This window comes from Danaus plexippus, chromosome 10, assembly GCF_018135715.1.
Source record: "Danaus plexippus chromosome 10, MEX_DaPlex, whole genome shotgun sequence".
NCBI lineage: Eukaryota > Metazoa > Arthropoda > Insecta > Lepidoptera > Nymphalidae > Danaus > Danaus plexippus.
In genome coordinates this window covers 2,634,397-2,655,673 of record NC_083543.1, presented here as the reverse complement: position 1 = coordinate 2,655,673, position 21,277 = coordinate 2,634,397, and the positions used below count along the sequence as shown (strand labels likewise).

Sequence of the window (21,277 nt, the reverse complement as noted above, 5' to 3'; positions counted from 1 at the left end):
ATTGTATCCGTAATGAGTCTGAATAAACCGTCACATTTAGATTTATGGTTACCTTATCTACCGAAATTTTAATAACAAATTCATAGTTTAATAAATTTGTCATAATACTTTTATGTTTTAAATACTATATATTAATTTAGAACAAATTTATAATTTTGAACATTCTAAACTGGCTTTCTCAAAATGATATTTTTTTCTTTGGAATTTTATTTACTACATATATATATTTGGTCTAGACTGAGAAAGGCTGGACATAAAAATTTTCATTTATGTTTTTAAGAATATAAATATCAATAGAGATACAAGGGTCGACTGAGAGATAAGGAATGGTGTTAGGTGTACTTTCGAAAATAAATTTTTAAGTAATCCCAACTTATTTATCCCGATGGTTAAAAAATATATATTTATATTTTTAGCCATCGGGATATCTAGCCTCGTCATTTTGGATTTATGAAAAAGGTATAGTTAATGTAACGCTCGTTTAAGTCAGGAAAGATTGCGTAATAACAAATTGGGTTCAACTTTACAAATACATTCTTTTTACTCTCTCTCCGTCCCACACACTAGACACTAGACGGAGTCTTCGAGGTCATGTCTCAGTAAACTTTTGAACTCCTGTCGCTTTAAGTTGCGTTACAGCTTCACTTTGAAGTGATTTGATTCACAGATTTTTTCTCCGTGCGTCACTAGATCATTGCTCGTGATATCTTCTCGCCCATCACGTCTTCCATGTTTTGAAGGTGCATGTTTAATGACTGAGAGGATCTGTTATGGCACTATTGATTATGCACATTTTTATCAGCTATAAATAAACTGAGTTGTTCTGTTGAATTTTGTGATGCAACGAATACCTCGTGATCTACGTAACGTGAAAAAAAACTTTAGATTTTCCATAGTCATCAGTATTTCTCTTCTTATGTTTACGTTATTATGGTATACAAACACACATACATACAATAGTGCGGCAAAGACGGTTTGGCGTTGAGAAAATTGTAACCTAAAAAGACTAATTAATTATTAATGGCTAAGCTGATAGGATTATATCATTTTTCGAGTGATGAAATTGAGATGTTTAAACGAAATCTTGACTTGCATTCTTTCTAACTCCATTCAGTACAATACTAGAACAATTCTTTTATGTTTATAATAAATTTAAACAAATACCTAAAGTAATTCCATTTGAAACATCTTTTCTATCTCTTAACCTCCAATGATAAAATAATTTCAACGGGTTTTATTATAAATAAATAAGTATTGAGGAGGGTTTTTATTGACAAATAATAAACAAATAAGTGTTACCTTTAAACACATGTTTGTACAACTAAAAGTCGCAAATGTCTTAAAGTTTATTTTAGTAATTGGAAACGGAGACTTCATCAAACAGATATTTCATCGATTTCGGAAGTTCCAAAAAAATAAATAAATAACAGAACCGTTCGATTAGATTGTAAAAAAGTGTTGCGATAAAGTCATTGAAAACATGAATCCTATTTAAGGAAGGTCGATTTCTACATTATATTTTAGTGAAATAACATCAAACACACCTTGAAAAAGAACCTTATTGAAGCCATTATTTAAAGTACATTAAATACTTAGAAATATAATTGATGAATTAATATAATTCATATATAAATATTTTTAAGACGTAACTACTACTTTCTGTATGACAGCGTTGCTAATCCGTTTTGAGAATACGATTCACTGAGTTATCTTCTAATTTAAAGAGTATTTACCGTGTTTCATAGATAAAAATAGCTGTGTGTAAAAAGTTTATATATTAAAATTATTCGTATTTTCAACGTTATGAGATCGGTGGCAGTATGATATGAGACTTTGTCTAAATTGATATTTATAAAATTACACCAATAGTCAGTGGTGGTCATTAATAAGTAAATTCATAATATATAATTATATGCTATAAATATTGAAACTTAAATTTGTATATAGAAATAAAATTGGCTATAAAATATATTGTTCATTATAAAACTACCACATATTAATTAGATCTAAGTTTAGTAAAGGCTGCACTCATTGCGTCAGTTACCACATGAGCACAAAAAGGTGAAGGTAAACAACCTATATTATTTAGTGCACAAATTATTTGAAAGTCCAACCTGTGCTTGGAAACAGAATCTGAAATTTGACGCTAGTGGACATCATGTGAGGAACAATGGACCGTTCTTTAAAAATCTAATTCTTAATACACTTAGAACAGCAATAAAATGTACGTTACACATCCAATGAAAACGAAGAACCAAAATTATTCAGCCTGAAAATATGTAATAATAATTTTATTGTCTCACTTTCGTTTCAGATCAAGTAAGTTCTCAATCGCAAGGACAAATACATTATAATACAAACAATAAGAACTAATCAGGCGCAGATTAAAAAGTGGTCTCAACTAAGAATGGGGTCGTAATAAACTAGCAACACTTCGTTGCCAATGCTAGCAAGGGCGATGCATTCAACAGAATTTAGTGCAACTATTCATATAAAGATCGTATTAGAATATTTTGTTAATCTAAAATATATTTGACTTAAAATATATTCAGATTCCAATAAATTTAATCGAAGACATATAAATTTATGTTGTCTCTATTAAATTTCCAACATAACCAGACTTTTATTTAAAAATAACAAAATGTATTTTGTTATTTTTTAGCAACATTCGCTTTATGTTTTTGTAAGGTAAATAATAACAACATTAGATTATTTTAGAATTTATATCTGTTTTTATAATTTATACTTATGACGCATTATAAACAAGTCGATGTAGTGTAACAAGCAAAAGTAACTCGACAAGGTCGTTCAAGGCAGGTGGGCTCGCACGTGGGAACGGTCAGTCTCGACACCGAACTTACAACAAACAATCTCAGCTTGCAATTCATGCATCACTTTATATAATTAACTTGCTATTTCTATTGTGATATACCGTTAATTACACACGTGATTACAATACTCTAATCCTAATACAGGTCCCCATCGTCACCAAAAATTAAGTGTTTCACGTTTCTCATTCAATAACCAAAAACTTTATAATTAATAAACAAGAACTGTCACCACTCCTTATGTAGTCTTTCGATACAACTAGCGTGCAGATTTGCTAATAATATAAACGTAGGTATTTGATAGAAATATAATTCAATTTGACTTAATAATTTTAAATAGATTATTTTTATGATCGTTAAAAGTTTTAATGAAGGTTAAAATTTAAAACGTCTTATCTGTTATAAATATGAATAATCTGATGTGAATATTTATTATCTGTAGACGTTAATGTTAATCTGACAGAGTAATGCTTTCATTATACTTTTTATTTGTTTTTTTAGATGTTTTAACACCAGCGTTATATATTTTGACCTAGCATGTCTAGACTTGGTTGTTTTGTGTTCGTATATTCGGTAATTCTGCTAATATTATTCGGAGTATTCTGTTATTTGATGTCCACTGTCAATCCGCCTGCACAGATACAGGATCCAGGTTCGAGAAAATATGGAACGGTTAGTAAAAGCATGTATTTTGATATAGAATTGTTACAAACAGTAGATTCCATGGATAAATGGGTGCATGAAATTTTAATTTTCTTCTACATAATAAGAACGTTATAATACACTAAATAGTTTAAAATTTATTAATCGATAAGAAAATGTGTATATCGTTATATATTTTTCATTTAATGAATATTGTTAATATCAAGGTGAACTAATTAGTTATTTTATTGATTTTAAACGCTGACTATTATTATTGTTCTCGTTTGATTCCTGCTTAGCACAACAATCTGTCATAGACAGTCAATGTTTCGTTATTGGAGCTATGTCTGGGAATTTTTTTCTTGGACGAGGAGTCGTCCATTGAGCACTCTCTCTCTCTCTTCTTTTGGGAAACGCTTTATTAGAATTGGAGCACTGTTCTTTGTCAGTGTTATGTAAATAATACTTCCAGAACCTGTTAGCCTAGCAGCTAGATCATTAATATGACATGTTAGTTTCTGTTGGTATTTTAGGCCTCGTGCTGCAATTTCTTGCTTCACTGTGTATATATTTGCCGTGGATGCATTTAGGAATGTGGGACATGGATCTCACAGCTTAAGTCTGAAATCTTTCCCAGATTAGATAATTATGTTTAACAAATTAAAGTCACGATTCGGTAGTTATTGATTTATGGTTGCGATTCTCATGAATATTTTTTTTAACAATATATTTTTTCAGGACCACTTCGTGTATTCCGACGAAGTGTTTGGAGATGACGTCGCGGCGTATGGGTTAGAAAAGGCCATAGATTATTATAATTCCTTCGATATATTTCCTAGAAGCTCCGTCAAAAATCCATTGTATAGAGGAATAAGCACGCCAAAAATATACATGGACCAAACATCCAAGAGCAATCACACCAAAAAGATATTCCAACTAGTAACTAAATCAATAAAACACAGTAAAGGACTGAGACGATCTATTTATGAAGAAAATTTACAAGACGACGCCCTCCTTAAACTAATACATTTAAAAATTAAAAACGTCAATGGTCATCCAGCGATTGAAATAAAGGTCGTACCAGAAACGGGTAAAAATAAAGAATCAAGAAAAACCAGGAGAACAAATAATAACAGAAACGAGGAAACAGACTACGAAGGTGTTGATAGAGATGAGGCAGGATATGTGAACAACTACTCCGACGAAGTGTTCATTGAGCTAGTACAAAACGATACGATAGTCTTAAACTTCGACGATAACAAAATCAACGTGTCCAACACTAATAACATCAAAGACGAGGATCTGCTGTTGAAGTCGATCACGAATGCTGAAGTTTCAGATAAAGGCACCGAGATTAATACGAAACTGTACACACTGAATTTACTCAGCACCGGTCAGCTTGATGAACACCGAGTGACGAATAGGACTGATCATACGAAAAAAGTTGAACGCACTACAGCCAGTTACAGATCGACACGGAGCGGGAGCAATGGAACTAGATTAATGACGTTCTTGTTTAACTCCATTTACAAGAAAAATAATAAAACTGAACCGCCTTGTAACACTAGTAATATGACTACGATAGAAGACTCATCGGAAGACGAAGACACTATCACGCACAACCCAGTGGACACACTGGCTGGACTCTTGATACAAGAGGCCACAGCAACGAATTCGTATAATATCATTTAATAAAACTACCATTGTCGTTGTTTATCTTATCATTAATATTGCATACATATATTTTAATTCTATATATATATATATATATATATATGAATACGCATCGAACCGACCTATACCTGTATACTATTAAAAAGCTTTATATTTATCACAGCTGATTCAGTGAAATTTAAACTTATAATGAGACTCCTAAGAAACGTCTGTTGTTATACAGATGACGTACATAGAAGATATATGGTCTGTGTTCAAGTTAACAGTTACCTGGACATCGACAGTTTATATTTAGTTTAAAAAAAATACTTTGCCACTATGATCAACAAAAACGAATGAATTAAATAAAGAGTCTCGGCCTTCATTGGTATAATATTTTGTTAATAATTAATATTTTAGGAAGCACCAATTTAAATGAAACTGATTTTTCATTTATTATTATTATCACAGACAAACAGCCGACACACTTTTAAATCGTCTCCTCGTTATCCCAGTTGTCGTAATAATACCTCAATATTACGTGGAAGGTAAATCAAAGCGAGAAATGTTATCCGAAAGTCAGTTTCTTTTGAGATATTAAAGATATTTGTATAACATTCAGTGGCATCCCAGTGGGAAATCGATGTTCCGTTTGATGAAATTAGGCGAGTATATAGCAGAAAAACATAAAACAACTTCGTTTCTTAATCAAAATACATTAAATATTTAGAGTTCGTTAAAAAAAAATCAATTGTTTATTGTCTCGGAACTTTATTTGGTATAAATCTTTAATATTTTGACAGACGGTGAAGGAAAACATCGTGAGGAAACCTGGTCTTACAATTTCAAATTATAAGATTGAAATCGCCAATCCGTCTTGAGCAAGCGTGGCGATTAATGCTCTATCCTTCTCCATGTGAGATGACGCCTTTGTTCAGCAATGAGCTACGATAGGCTGATGATGATTATTTTGAAATTCTTGCTTCCTTGGTTACTTCGTACGTAAAATAAGAGTTAATCTTCGAAATGTTATTGGCAACAGTAAAAACGATTTTTACAATTACAAAAAAAAAGAAAACTCAATCGAGCGAATGAAATAAAAGAGTACTAAATGATTTTTAAAATATAAACGTTTTAACCTTGTCTCGACTTAGTGCAAAGCTTTTTGTTCAATTAAAAAAGGTTACATGTGCGTTGTTATTTTTGTGTTTTGGAGTTACTAAATAATTTATTTATGCAAAAACCGAATTAAATTAATATATTCATAGCAAAAGTTTTTCAATTTGTTATTCACCAATTTTTTTTTAATTTTCTTAAAACTCCTAAGTTTTTTTGCCGATCGAATGACAACATGAAATACATACATATATATTTCGTGATTCTTTAGTAAAAATTCAATTTTAATCGGTATTCACTTGATATATCTTTGATTCCCACCGGTTTTACTAAGAAAATAATTATTTATACTATAATTTGTATTCAAAGAGAAATATTGATAGACAGCTGAATTGTTAAGTATGAGGCCTACTTTTGTGTGATTTTTTTTATTTGAAAATTTATATAAGAAATACCATGGATATTGTGAGGTATATAAAACTTAGGTACTTGTAAATTGGTAAAATGCTAGAACATGCTATGGGTACACCGTTGGCTGTTCTTAGTGTGCCATGGTCATGTTACCAAAAGAAAAAAAAAGCAACAAAAATGACCGAATTTATTTCGTTCGTAACATAATGATCAAGTCCTAAATGTTACTTTTAATTTGATTTTTCAAACGCCTATTGTCTTTAAGCTGTTTTTTATACCTTATATATGTACAACTCTTTCAAATCTTAGAAGCACGAACAAAATAAAATATATCAAGCTATTATGTATATATAAAAAGGATTTTCTTGTAATAAATAATCGAATGTCTGGTTATTTATAACTTTATTGAATGAGTTTAAAATTAAAACAGCGTTAACTTACATCTATTTAGGTATATCGCCTTGACTTATTTGAAAGTAAGTTTTCGACATCGATGTATAGATCGGGCGGCTGCGAAATAACATGATTTATTATAATAATTGTTATTTAACGTTTACGTTTTATAATTAAATGTAACTTTATCAATAAATAACACAACGATGGCGATACGCTTAGCATTTTTTTGTAATGTTAACTAAACACTTATATGTAAAACTTATTCTTCCGTTGTAATATATGCAAAGAAATATATTTACATATACCAATGTTCTTATTGTTATTAATATACAAACTTCATAGAACATATAAACGTGATTAAAACCTACAAGCAAACCTTCGTCCGGCTCTTCAAGCATGGACATCCTCAGCGCCTTGTTATAGAGATCCTTTAAACCGGGATCAACCACTGTCATTAAATACAAGAACGTCGCAAAAAGAACCAAGGTAATTCCGGAATAGACGATAAAATATAAAATTAATTTCATTTCTCGGTCTTCACGAAATTAATAAGGCAATTAATTTCTTTTGTCTTTCAAGTTCTTCAAATTGTGTAAGTTCATTAATTTTTTTTTTTTGACAAGTCATTTTATACCACTCAAAGTTTATTCCGATCGTAATAAAGAATTAATGAAAGAGGATGTATACGCTGTAATCTTTTATCCTTAAAAATTATTCGTTGAAGAATGTGTTTTTATGAAATGAAGAAAAATATTTCTCGGAAATTTCAGTGAAATGATTCTATCATATTTTTAACAGGTTTTTAAAAATATTTTTAGATCTAGTTGAAATTCTCTTGAATAAGTATGTTGATGAAAATGGTTCCTTAGTTGTTTTTAATTTTTCGTGTGAGTAGGTATGGTTATTTCTTTGATTATACTATACATAGAATCAGGTCCAAAATATAAGTTTTTAAATAATTCGGTTATATCCTATCGGGTAACTTGTGTCGTAATAAAAACTAGAAAAAATCAATTTGCAAGACGAGTTTTTAAGTTAGGTTAAGAATTTTTTTCAGTATATAAATTTTAAATATCTAATAAGGACGATAATTGAATTTGTTATAATAAAGTCAAAGTCATAGCGGTCTTGATGTCATAGCAGAAACATTATTAAAAAAAGAAATTAAAATGTCATAAGAACTGAAATAATGTTCAAGATGTTTCCTTCTTCTTTGGAGTGTGATAAATAATTTTGAAATTATTTTAATGCAACCCAAAGTAAGTTCATTCGTGAATTTTGCCTTTATTTTAATATTGAGATCTTTGTCGAGACTTATTTCCGAATAATATTTTATTTTCAAGCAAAACATGTTGTTTTAAAAAAATTACATTATGATTAGATTTTATTAACAATGAAATATAGTATATTATAAAATAAATATAGAAGATTTTATTGTCAATTTTTTTTTCAGATATGACGAAGAGTTTGGATAATAGTAACACTGATTCGGAAATAGGCTCCATTGATCCAACTCGTCGAGTCAATAAGCTCAGCGCAATCCTTTGCCCTGCTATTTGCGCGTTACTGATTATTTGTATGTCTTCTATTATTTTTTTGGGATCGAAGATGGCTCACGATCAATACGACGCCTTCTGCATGAGCCGCCGCTTTGATGTGGGCAAGCTCTACATATTTCCTAACGTTACCATGAAATTTGTGAAAGATGTACCTCAATCTTGATTCTTGTAATGACTTTTTCTTCTTTAACATAATGTTATTTATGAATTTTTGATATTAATAAAATTATTTTCTTTGTGTGTAATTTTATATTTTAATGTATAATATTTTTATAGAAAGTTTTAGCACAGCTTAAGTTATTATTAAAGTAGTGTTGCAGTGCCATCCCATAGCGATAATGTGCAGTACGTGATCAGATGGCGTTGGAACAAATTGTTAGATACTAGATGGCGCTGAAAAAAAATTGAAATTTACAGCAGGAATCTAAATATAAAAATAATTGAAACTTGTTTCAAATATTAATTGTTTTCTAAAGACGAAGTGTAATTTTTTATATATATATTTAATTTACATAATATGCCACCTAGCTTTTGTGTCAGTTGGAAAACGGCAACACAAATTTTCAAATGTCAAATATGAAACCGCTATTACTTTAACATAATACTTAATACTTATCGTTTTTGTTGCTATTCATGTTTAACTTACACTCCTTGCGAATTGAATGAATTGTTCGAATCTAAATCTACCTCAGTGAATTTTGTAAGTTCCTATATTTCGCCGAAGACGTGTTTTACAGTTTACTGTAAGTATATTTTATTTTTCTATCATAGTAGTACTTACTTACAGTTATTGATTGTGTCGGAAGGCCAATGTCAATCTGTCAAGCTGCTGTTTCCAAATAATTTAAGTATTGTAAGAACTAAGACGGTATTAAGTTCATTTTTAAATTTAATACGCATATACCCATATTAAACTTTGTTAATTTTTATCTATACAAAAAAGACGTCCAAGAGAATCCTGTTTTTAAAAACGTTAAGTTACTTACACGTAACTTTCAAAGAATTGTCCTATATTATTTTAATGTTTATTTAATGCGTATCAAATTGATACTTATGCTTGATTTCTGTTTGTTATGATTATAAAAAATTAATTCTAAGTCATGAACAAAAATGAAAATTTTATACATGTGAATTGAATGAAGCTTATTTAATGTAAATGTTAACAAAATATGCTATAGAGAAGTATATTATCTAATTTGATTCAAATATTTAATTTTTTCTATAGAATAAATAAGTAACTCTTAATCACACTTTGAACCGTGTTAGCCGTACACTGTTTCTCTACAACATGTGTGAGGTAGTTAATTTGAATTACAATGTTAAGGTCACTTAACATTTAAAATGTTAATTATTATATAATTTATGAATAAATACATTGAGAATCAGTATTTTATTTCTGATGCGTCGAGAGAAAAGGGTCTCATTTTAGCAGTCTATTAAACTTATTGATTTTTTGGTCAACAATATTGTAATAAAACAATTATTTGTGCTGTTAAAATATAATATTTTTTGATATTTAATGAAAATTTTATTAAACAGTCATTTCTACATTTATTTGCATCAAATGACCTACAATATTTATCCTTTTGTTTAAGATAAGTATTGGGACATAGGATTATAGATTTATATTCAACGTCATTCCTTTGTCATAAAATGTTACAATAACAGTATTAAGTGTATATTTTTTAATATGTTGTTGATGATGTTTATTTAATTTTACAGTGAAGTACAAATTATATCACATTAAATTTATTATATCATCCAAAGGCTTATAATAACTATTTATTAATGCTAATATAGGAGTCGAAAATAATTAAATTAGTTGTATTACAAATATATATTGAGCCATTAGTCCATGCTTAAGACACATACATATATTCTTTGTCCTATTGCTTACATTACTAATTGAGACTATTAAAATTTGTGCACGTTATAAATCTGTTATTTTTGATCAAAAAACTATCATGCGATATATATGTAATTAAGTTTTGGTGGCCTGGAGGTTAAAGGCCTCTCACACGTAAGGGCGTGGATTCGAGACCTTGCAAGTACCAATGTGATCTTTTCCGAGTCATATGTACTTTCTATGAGTATTTAGACACCACAGATGGACGTTGAAGGAAAACATCGTGAGGAAACCTGGTCTTATAGTTTCAAATTATAAGACTGAAATCGCCAACCCGTCTTGAGAAAGTGTGGTGATTAATGCTCTAAACTTCTCCATGTGAGAAGAGGCCTTGGCTCAGCAGTGGGCTCCGATAGGCTGATGATGATGATGATGATATATGTAATTTAATGAGTACATTTAATGTGATAGACCAAATGTGCTTAAATTAAAATCTTCAATAGAAAAAAAAAATGGATTTGTTTTTGAAAACTGTTTTTATTTTGCTAAGAAAATAATATTTGATTAACAAACTTATAATATTCATGTATAAGATAGTCGTTGGAAAATATTCATTTTAAAAATTTACATTTCCTAATGTACGAGTATATATATCTAAGTACATCGATTTATCAATTTTTATTTTCATCAGTGATTACGATTTTTTGCTTCAAATTCACCTATTAAAATTTTAATGACATGTTATAGTCCAAGATCCCAGGGTCACCAGACAATATTTATTTTCTGCTGGACAAAAAATATACAACACATATCTGCTAGATTATACCGACAACCAATTCTCGGATACCAGCTGCCACACTTGCATGTAAGTAAAAATTGTACTCACTTCAGTTACTGTCTGAGGTCTGATTTTTACGTATTTGTAGGAAATATTTTAAACAATTTTAAATGAATACTGAAACGTTTTCTGTTAGCAGAATTTTTACCACAAGCTTTAAATATCGACACCAAAAAAACAGAATCTTACTTACAGTCCGATGCTTGATTTTTAATTTAATATTTACGGAGCTATTTAAATGTATTTTGTAAGTTGCCAGACCAATCCTAGGGGCCAAATATCCATCATCTATCCTTCCAGCCAGCATGCGTAATAATTAAGTGCCTTTATAATACTGTTTCAAAAAATTATCTTGTAATTTGTCGAATTAAGCTTTCAAAAATTATTAAATAATTCATTATCATCTAATTGCAGTCTCCCTGTTCCCTCTCTTTCTTGTAATTTCCTTATACGAACTCTTCCCTGTTCCTCAATAACCAAGGTCGGCAACGCATCCGCAACGTCCCTTATGTTACAGATCTCCATGGGCGACGGTCACTACTGCTCAGCAAATAGGCCGTTTGCTTATTTGTCACCATTCTCATAAAAAAAAAATACATGGTACCTGAGAATTGGCCGTCGGTGTAAGCTAGCAGATATGTTATCGTTTATTGTGTACACTAATACTAACCTATTACATATGTTTTGTCCATAAGAAAATGCATTAGGTCTCGGGACCCGGGGATCTTGGCTATTAAAAGTGTTTTAGCAACGAGTAATGAGAACCATCTCTTCATCACACACCATACAAAATCACTTCGTTATTTTAGATTTCAACAGATTAAAATTTTTCTTGTACACATATTTAACACCTGAAAAATAATTTGTGCACTGGACTTCACACATCTGTATGCCTAACACAAGTTCGCATCGTAACTACATAAACGTTTCCCGTTTCTGATTCAACAACATACGTTAAAACTTAAAACTATAATGTGATTAGTTTTATGAATGTAACAATCCTAACGTTCCGTATGGAGTATGACGACATGGGGTAGGCATACTGTAAAGTGTAATCAATTTAAAAGTAAACAATACATATGATACAATAATTTTATATAATGCATCACAATACAGAACCTCCTATGGTACGATGAATGAATTCTATAAATAGCTGGTGTGGTGTAGGAAGTCGCTGGGCGCTGGACATGACCCACTTCCAAGTTCATCTGGAATGCGCCTCTGACGTCATCTGTGACGTCACGAGTGACACACTGACCTATTTTAATACGTGGGTGGTTCCATTCAGGCCCCCATTGGCCCACTTTCTATTTTTAGCTTCACAACTCCATTCAGTTTGGATGCAATTTGCAAGGACATTCAGATTATAATCTCAACACTAAATTTATTGTACATTTTAAAGTTTTAGATTTTTAAGTACATTTTTAGACTTTGATTGATTGGAATCAATTTTACTTAGGATTCTTATAGGAAAAGTCCGTTTGTTTTACAAGTGGAGGATAATTTTAGTAACTAAATTCTTCGCACATACTTATAGTCTATATATGTGTATGATACGCAGTTTATTTAGCGATACTATTTAAAGACTAATACAATTACAGTTAGTCACAAAGTACATCGAGAACGTGTTTACCGTGTAACAATAGTTGTGTTAACTTGTCAAAGTGCTTCTCCACGTTTTACTTACGATATAAAAACATAAGAAAGTCTCCCTACTCTGTTCAAAATAATTTAGAGCCTTTAAAATTTTGATATATAACGTAACATTTAGTTATTATTTTAAGTTTATAAACAAATGTCTCATGAATGCTTATTCTTGTGAGTAATAAATACCTAAGCGTTATTCTATAAAGTTCCGGGTTGAAATCTGCTCGTTTCGTTAAATATTTCGTTTTGTATTTTCTGTATGATTTTTAAATTCGGACACTTTATTCTGTATGTATGAATAAAGTTAAATTCGTCAACAATATCCCGACGATTAAAAATTTATTTTTGACAATTTCCATTTTATATACTATACTTTAAGAGTCTAGACTCTAGAGCCATAGACGATATTGAAATTTCTGGAGGTTTTTATTTCATCCGTTTTATAATGACACTATAATTATTAATTACCATATATAAAACATTAAATGTTATGTAATATATGCGAGTATTAAATTATATACTTATGACATGACGATGAATAATTTGCTGGAAATGTTACAAGTAATTTAATACAGTAACATCAAAGAATCTTATTAACATTAAAATCATAGCCACAGTGTATAATGTATGGTATGTTAAAACCGAATCAGTCGCAAATACACTGTGACGTAAATTATAACGGCTTTACCTAATTCTATGGTTTCAATGACCGCGTTGTGTTACAAAATTGAGTGGTGAAGCAATACGTTTGCTTAGAGTGCTTTGAAGTCGTATAATATACTTTTGATTCATATACAAGAAAAAAAATACTCGCTAAATAAAATTATTACTAAGCGCTGACTCCTATAGCTGTTACTTTAGAAAATATAAAAAACTGTAATCGAATTATATAAATATAAAATAATATATGTACTTTATCACCTTTCGGTTTTAAAGATTCCCCAAAACAGTCAAATTCTGATAATAGTTTAATTGGAGGTCAGCTGTATTTACAGAAATAATAATGTCCGGAACAAAAAACGCATGCAAAGTCAGCGATAGCGGCTAGTAAATAAAGGAATTATTTAGATTTGCTTAGAAATAAAATTAACAAGTTCTCGTTAGTTTTTTTGTTGAGTTGATAAAGCCAATTTTCAAAACAACTCACTGATAATAGAATTCAATTTGGACTGGCGTGATATGATAGTGGACGAGAACGTTCAAGGATAACGTTTTCATAGTATAAGGGGTTAAGGCAATCATTAATATATAATATATACAAAAACAAACGGTTATATTAAAAAACTTATAGATTTTATATAGAAAACTTAAGTATTAAGATAGGTAAGGTTCTGCAATTCTAACTTGTAATGACCAGTCCGGTGATAGTCACAGCGTGGGTAAACTTGATGTACAACACAACTAATATTGTCATCTAAATATATACATCCGAATATCGACTCTATGACTATCGCAATATATATCAATTTGGTTCAAACATATACTACTTGGATTGCAAGTTGGTGAACATCATTGGGACAGCTTATAGCATTCAGTTGTTAATCGACCGACGTGTGTGGAAGACGTGTTAAATTATAATATAAAAAATATATATAGTGTGTGTCAATTGTTTTATATATATTAGTATATATTAAACTCACACTGGATTTCAAAATAGATGGTGAGGATTAACTAATTAAGTACTTTTAATGTCCTACAATTAACTACGATACGATAATTTAATTTGTCGTTTGATGTTACTAGAGGCTTTATTTTATGTCTATTGATATAATGATTTATTTCAATATCATCAAAAGTCTCCTCATTTTGTTTTGTTAGTCTTGGTGCATTTATAAGGTTATTTTTTTTTAGTGTTCGTGTATACATTTCATTTCATACAATTTTTCCTACGATTTTCATTGTTATGATAAATTTTCGATTCACTTTTTTCGTGTTATGGTACAAGTCAATACAAATACATATTATTAATGGTTTTTTTTTTTTTGTATATATATATATATGAATAGATGACCAATTTGTTTATGTTGTTGTACTTTGACCTTGCCGTTTTAATATCAGACCTTTAAGATTAATCTATGATTATTAAAATATTCTTGAAAATTTTCACTTACATGTTAATTATTGCAATCTTAACTATATTTTTATCATGTCCATAGTAAATATATAACGGAATACGTCAACAAATGTATTTTTTTTCAATTATCAATTTGAATTGTGACGTCACGATGACTATAACACAGACCCAAAGTATTTTATTCGTCACGGTTCAGTAACAGATCTAAAATGTACATAGGTAAGGCGGTGAAAATAACTAGAGTTGAACTATCGAGTCAAAAGGGAACGAAAAATATAGGAAGATGAGAATTTATACGAGAATAATATATTTAATTTAAATACGTATATACGAATAACAAATCGACGTATTTCATACTTGAGTATTATTTATTATTCTTTGCGAATTATAATATATTTTACAGAACATCCTGTTTACGAATGCCATAAGGTTATTGTATTTTTAGTAGTAAATATAAATAATGTATAAGGATCTTCATCGAGCTAAGGTACTGCTTTTAAATCTATAATATAATCCCATTAATATAGAAAATATTTCTTTATGAGTATTGCGTTTGACATAAATAGCTGTGTAAAAAGCTCTCGATTGATAATCTACCGTATTAGTCTCAGTATCACGTGTAACTAAGAGTTCACGTAATTATTTATATTAATTGATATTCCTGTTAGATCGGAAGTATTTGGACATATAATATTTTATGCAATGATCGTCAGCTATTCTTGAAGACATAAGAGCTCGCAACGTGTATTTAAAAGTTTTAATTGGTGGAATATATGTTTATATATATATGTATATATACTAATTGACGCTGCATGCTTGCATATGTGCATTATTATTGACTTGTTTTCAAGTCACATTAATTAAAAGATGCATGTGTAATATTTTTCACATATTTTTTGTGTTATACATCAAATGTTTAATTGAAACAATTGAAAGAATTTATTTATCAAATTAAAATGAAAGAATAATTTTAATATTATCTGCCTAAGCTATTAATTATTTATCAGGTTATGTGAAATTGTCTCAAAATTAGACTAAGGTTTTTTTATACATTATCTGTTTAATAGTTTTCATGCAACAAACAAACATGCATAGAAATTCGAATACTCACTATAAGGTACACTACAGTGCTCTACTTTCATCGCTTTGTAACAGATGAGTAAATTAAGGCGTTTATATTCATAGCTATAACAGTTACCAATTCGTCCTCTTGGAGTCATTGACGGCAGTTCTAATCAGAATGCATGTCGATGGACGGATGTGGCCAATAGCCTTTTATGGGCAGTCAGGATCTCTGTGGAATAACTAGCAGTTGGATACTGTTATGTACTGAGGATAAGTATTTTTTTATTAAATACCGTTATGAAGAAGAAATGTAAAGAATTCAAAGAAGTTTTTATTAAGCAATAAGTAATTATAGTCTTGGATGTGTGTAAATTTATATTATATGTAAAAATGTCAATGCTCCGTGTGTATAAATACACTAAATAGATATAGTCTAATGTTTCAGTCTTTGGGTTAACATATTCTTCGAATGGGTTGGAATGATACGAATGAAATTGTGAATGAATGAGTGAAGGTTTCAAGAATAATGATCAAATAGCGAAAAAACAATTGACTGAACAATGAGTGCGGATGATAATTCATTAAGAGTATATGCACTGATACAAACGCTAGTGATATAAAATAAAATAGTTTAATTATAGACACTACTTTGTGATAGTTCTTATTTATATTGGACTAAAAACAACTAGGTATATCTCGCCTGACATTTAAAATTACTCAATATGTATTTTTTTGGACGCATTTTTTAATCCATGGAATTGAGCGAACAAACTCGTTCTTGTTAGTTTAAAAAAAATTACTTTACCGGATATCCGTTTCATCTCTAATAACTATTAAATTATGAAATCAAATGACAGAATTGAATACACTAAGTAAATTTCTCCTAGTATTGGGTCTTTTCCCTTGTCTTTCATAATAGATTTATAGTGTAACATATTTTTATCATCTATTAATAATATTTTCTAAAAATCTTACAGCTAAAAAGTTTTTGTAGAACATAATATGTGAACAGGGTTTCACTCAAGTTTAGTATTTTGTACGAATGAAATTCAAATTTATTGACGAACTGAAAATCATGTTTTTTTTCATAACTATTAACACCAAGATATTTACATACATTAATAGGCTTACATAATATGACAGATAATACTGAATTCTGAAGTACATTTAAATGTATTTTTCAACTAGCTTTGTTTTGGTACGACAATTAGATTGTAAAGACAATTCAATCATATATTTTCCTTTAACTAGAAGTAGGTACCTCATTATAGATGAATGAAAAGTCATTAAAACATTATAAACTTCTTACTTTTCTTTCAATAGGTAACACTTGCAATGTTCTACGGCTTTGCCTGATAATATTAAAAATATTTAGTATCGTACAACTATATATTATGCACGAGTTTGCTTCTGAATACGAAGTGCTCGTCGTTTTTATTCAGTAACCTACATTAATACATAGTAATATATATATACCGTGTGATTGTGTAAGAACGAACAACTAAACTCTCCGTTTTAAGTGTGACGTTTGAAACATTTGGTAAGCGTATCGTTATTATAACTCAGATATTTATCAAAACTATCGAATATATATAGTGTTAAGATAATTCCCTTATTTACTAACACGTCTAGTTTACTTAAGCCTTATCCTCGTTCGAGCATTAAGATAGTGCTATCTACTAAAGACTTAGACTCCGAGACATTCAGTTTAAACGCATTAGAGCTAATAAAATAACATATTTGATCATTCTTTGCGAGTCTCGGTTTTGTTTATATTTTCAAAAGCATACAAAAAAGATATAAAAATTAATCCAGTAGCTATTATGGTTGAGTCAGATTTTAAATAGACTTATGTTGAATTGGGTTTACAAATAAATGTTAACCAGGTAGCAGTTGGCCGATAAGTGGTATGGAGATGACGTAGTTTATGCACTGGCAATGAACCATGGACAGAAATACGCTTACCAAAAGTTTGCTCGATCAAACAACGAACGGCGAGTTTTGAGTTTCTCATTAATGCTTCATACACGATAGTATCAACGTAGATTTAATAATGAAATACTGAAAACTGTCCGTATTTAGTTTGTAAAATAAAAAATACTTGTGGTAAGTTGACGGGACAAAAGTATTGTTGAAATGAAGCAATCATTGTAAATTAAAGTCGTAATACTTGATTGGTTGATGGTTGCTTTGTTGCTTTGTATGTGAATATATCATTTGAACTACTTATCATAATGGAACCGACTTTGTCTGGTCAAATATTTTGAGCACTATTCATTTTCTTGCTTGCATTAAAGTGTATCTACTTTTAAATCCCATTAAAAATCCGTCCAGCTGTTTCGAACAAAACCTGTAACGAACAGACAGGCACACGTGTTGAATTTTTTATACATATATATATTTTTAAAGTGAATTAAAATAACCTTAAATGTTTTAGATATCAAAGAAATTTTTTGTCAATTGTAATGTACTTAACAGTACTACATAAATAGCTCAAACGTCTGTCACCTTGACTGCTCTATGATGAGATGGTGACGGACGTAGCTAGAAATAGGATAGGCACTCGAAGGCTTCGTCATCCCCGAGCGAAGCCCCGCACTAAACACGCATATCAACTTAATATGACTTAGTGACGTCACTTATTTGATTGGACGAAATTTTATTACGGATTTAGAGAATTAACTAAATTACTTTTATAGTCTTTGTTATACTTACAACGTATCGTTTTGGACGTTCGATTATCTGGTAGGTTTTTTTTTTAATAGTAAATGCTCATATATTCATATATAATTTTCTTACAAATCAATGTTCGTTTTTAAATTTAGCGATGCAATTAATATGAGAAAAGTTTCCAAATTTCTTTATAACTTTTTGAGAGACATCTTAACGTAGTGGAACTAAATCGTATAATATTTAATATTACGTAATATCTCCTATTGTTATGAAAATCTATTACCCGAATAAATATGTATACATATAAAGTTATAATAAACAAGTTATATTAAAGGTATATTCGTGTTTTTACATATTATTTTTAACTTCTGTTAGGTTTTAAAGCGATTAATTCATTCTCTACAAACGTCATTAACAAATTGTGCTTAAAATTTTAATGTAAACTTCTCGCGTATTAAATATTTAATAGATTACTTCTGGTAATTTCTCAACAACTTATACCTGGTACAATTTATCAATCCTTAAATGGCTACGTTGACACATTGCAATACCTTATACCCATTATAATGGGATTGGAGGTCGCGTCGGAAGGCAAAACATGTATAACAATATAATGCATTAAGTATATACTAGTATATAAAGCCATTGCTATATTTTTAAAGTCTTTAAGACAACTATTCACAATTTCAAGGTAGTGTTTTTTTATTGCTATATGTATTATAAATCTCATTTTATGTCTTACGTCAATAGGTCTCCTCATGCGGGCAATGATATCATAAACGTTAGGCCAGTAAGAGTCAATCTGTGTGTATGTATGTATGTTTGTTCATTAAATCAGAACTATTCTTCTTAATGTCAGTAATGTAACATCTAAACAGTTCTGTAAGCGGTTACCTTTTCATTTAAAACTTTAACCAACTTGATAAAAAAGTTGATTTTAATATAGATTTGGATTTCGTCAGTTAATTTTTTTTTATCGTATTTTTGTAAGAACTGGTCTATGCCAAAGTTACTTTTCCTAAGCGGAAACCTTAACAACTCAATAAAAAAATGTTTTTCAGATCTCGATATCATAGTTTGATATTATGTTAAGATGGATAGATCAAAGGTAATTAAATATCCTTCTCTGTATTAATGTGACAAAATTGTTCACGCACATACACATATATTGTACAAGTAAGCCATTTCAAACACAACAAACTGTTAGGTAACGTAAAATTAATATATTAAATATTTTAATTTATTTAAAACAGATGAAACCCATGCACCATTTCCCACAGTCTTTATATAAATTAAATAATTACATGACAGGTATTTGAATGTATTTTCTAAGAGGTTGGTTGGAATTATGAATAGTTTTATATGGAAGCTATATTTGTTCAAAACAGCCATCAGACATTTTATTACTGTTGTAAGACTTAATTTCAACTACATTTAGATTCACATTTCAACAGATGACTCACCAGTAGGTAGTTATGCAAATTGAGGAATAGTTTTGTTTCTTTAGTCATCCTTAAAATATTAATTTATTTAAATAAACAATAAATTATCAAATGCTTCGCGCGAATTATTTTATTCATTATAGGTATATTAATTATTAGTTTGCAATTAATTATGCTTAGTACGAGTCTGCATCGTCATACTACATACGATGCGTTTCGCGTTTCTCATTCAATAATCTACGTTAGTGCTACAGTGGGATAAAATTAATGAATGATCTGGTAACGCTCCGTGACGAGGTAAACATGTGATAGTCAGTTTAATTTAATTTAAATTAGCTTCTTTGTACGAATTAACGAATTACGAACCTGCATACATCCGTCCGTACAAACATACAATTTGAATATGCAATAAAAATGAATGTTGTCGAAACTTATAAAATATTTGACCTTCGTAACAATAGCTCTAAAAGGTGTGTATAAAGAAATATAAATCATCTTAAAAAGAGTGAGAAAAGTAGAATCTATTAAGAGACTAAGATTCCACAAAAAGGAGCATGCATTCTTAAAACCTGCAACATTTATATCAACATGACAGTGGAATTTTTTTAAGATACATAAATTAATTATTCAAGGTTATTTGGAAGTTAAATTAACAAGCATATGAAATGTCACTGAATCATAAAATCCAGGGATGTAACGGAGGTAATTTTATCGAAACCGAAAGCGGAGTAGGAATTTTTAGATTTGATTTTACGGAATTGGAGGTGGTGGCAGGGCGAAAATCGTGGTAGGAGAGAATTTTTTTATTTCAACTAAAGACATTTATCTCACTTTTACTCTCAAATTTAGTTGACTATTCATGGGGTTAAGTCATTAAATAAAATCAACACGTTTAGGTGTTGAATAGTTCATATAATCCGGTGACGTGCATATGACAGCGATAATTATTAGGAATTATACGAAGTTTTTTGTATTCAGACGAAAGTTTCATCTCGTCCGCCAGTGATCACGGTTGCTGTAAAGGAACCGAAACTCAGAATCATTTAGGTACATATAAAATAGTAAAAAACGTACACACACACACACA

General features: G+C 29.8%; 2 protein-coding genes and 2 long non-coding RNA genes across 5 annotated transcripts in view; 3 read left to right on the top strand and 1 right to left on the bottom strand.

Annotated features, from left to right (window-relative positions):
* Positions 1-3,284: 3,284 nt before the first annotated feature.
* LOC116767128 (uncharacterized) lies at positions 3,285-5,205 on the top strand. Its single transcript, XM_032657312.2, has 2 exons — positions 3,285-3,500; positions 4,209-5,205. The coding sequence occupies exons 1-2, from the start codon at positions 3,366-3,368 to the stop codon at positions 5,160-5,162; spliced, it is 1,089 nt and encodes a 362-aa protein (XP_032513203.2). The 5' UTR covers positions 3,285-3,365; the 3' UTR covers positions 5,163-5,205.
* Positions 5,206-7,035: 1,830 nt separating this feature from the next.
* LOC133318988 (uncharacterized) lies at positions 7,036-7,694 on the bottom strand. The gene is made up of 2 exons (XR_009752704.1): positions 7,415-7,694; positions 7,036-7,160 (listed from the first exon to the last, which is right to left on the bottom strand). It is a non-coding gene; the product is annotated as an uncharacterized LOC133318988 (long non-coding RNA).
* A 474-nt stretch (positions 7,695-8,168) lies between these two features.
* Positions 8,169-8,850, top strand: LOC116767139 (uncharacterized). The gene is made up of 2 exons (XR_004353295.2): positions 8,169-8,305; positions 8,500-8,850. It is a non-coding gene; the product is annotated as an uncharacterized LOC116767139 (long non-coding RNA).
* A 343-nt stretch (positions 8,851-9,193) lies between these two features.
* LOC116767136 (protein GDAP2 homolog) overlaps positions 9,194-21,277 on the top strand; it is a 51,012-nt gene continuing 38,928 nt past the window's right edge. The window contains exon 1 of one of the 2 annotated variants that reach the window (XM_061521759.1): positions 9,194-9,348. The gene's annotated coding sequence lies outside the window, so the exon portion shown is untranslated. Of the gene's footprint in view, positions 9,349-14,443; positions 14,597-21,277 lie in introns of those variants that run through there. The other variant, XM_061521758.1, reaches the window with a different exon arrangement.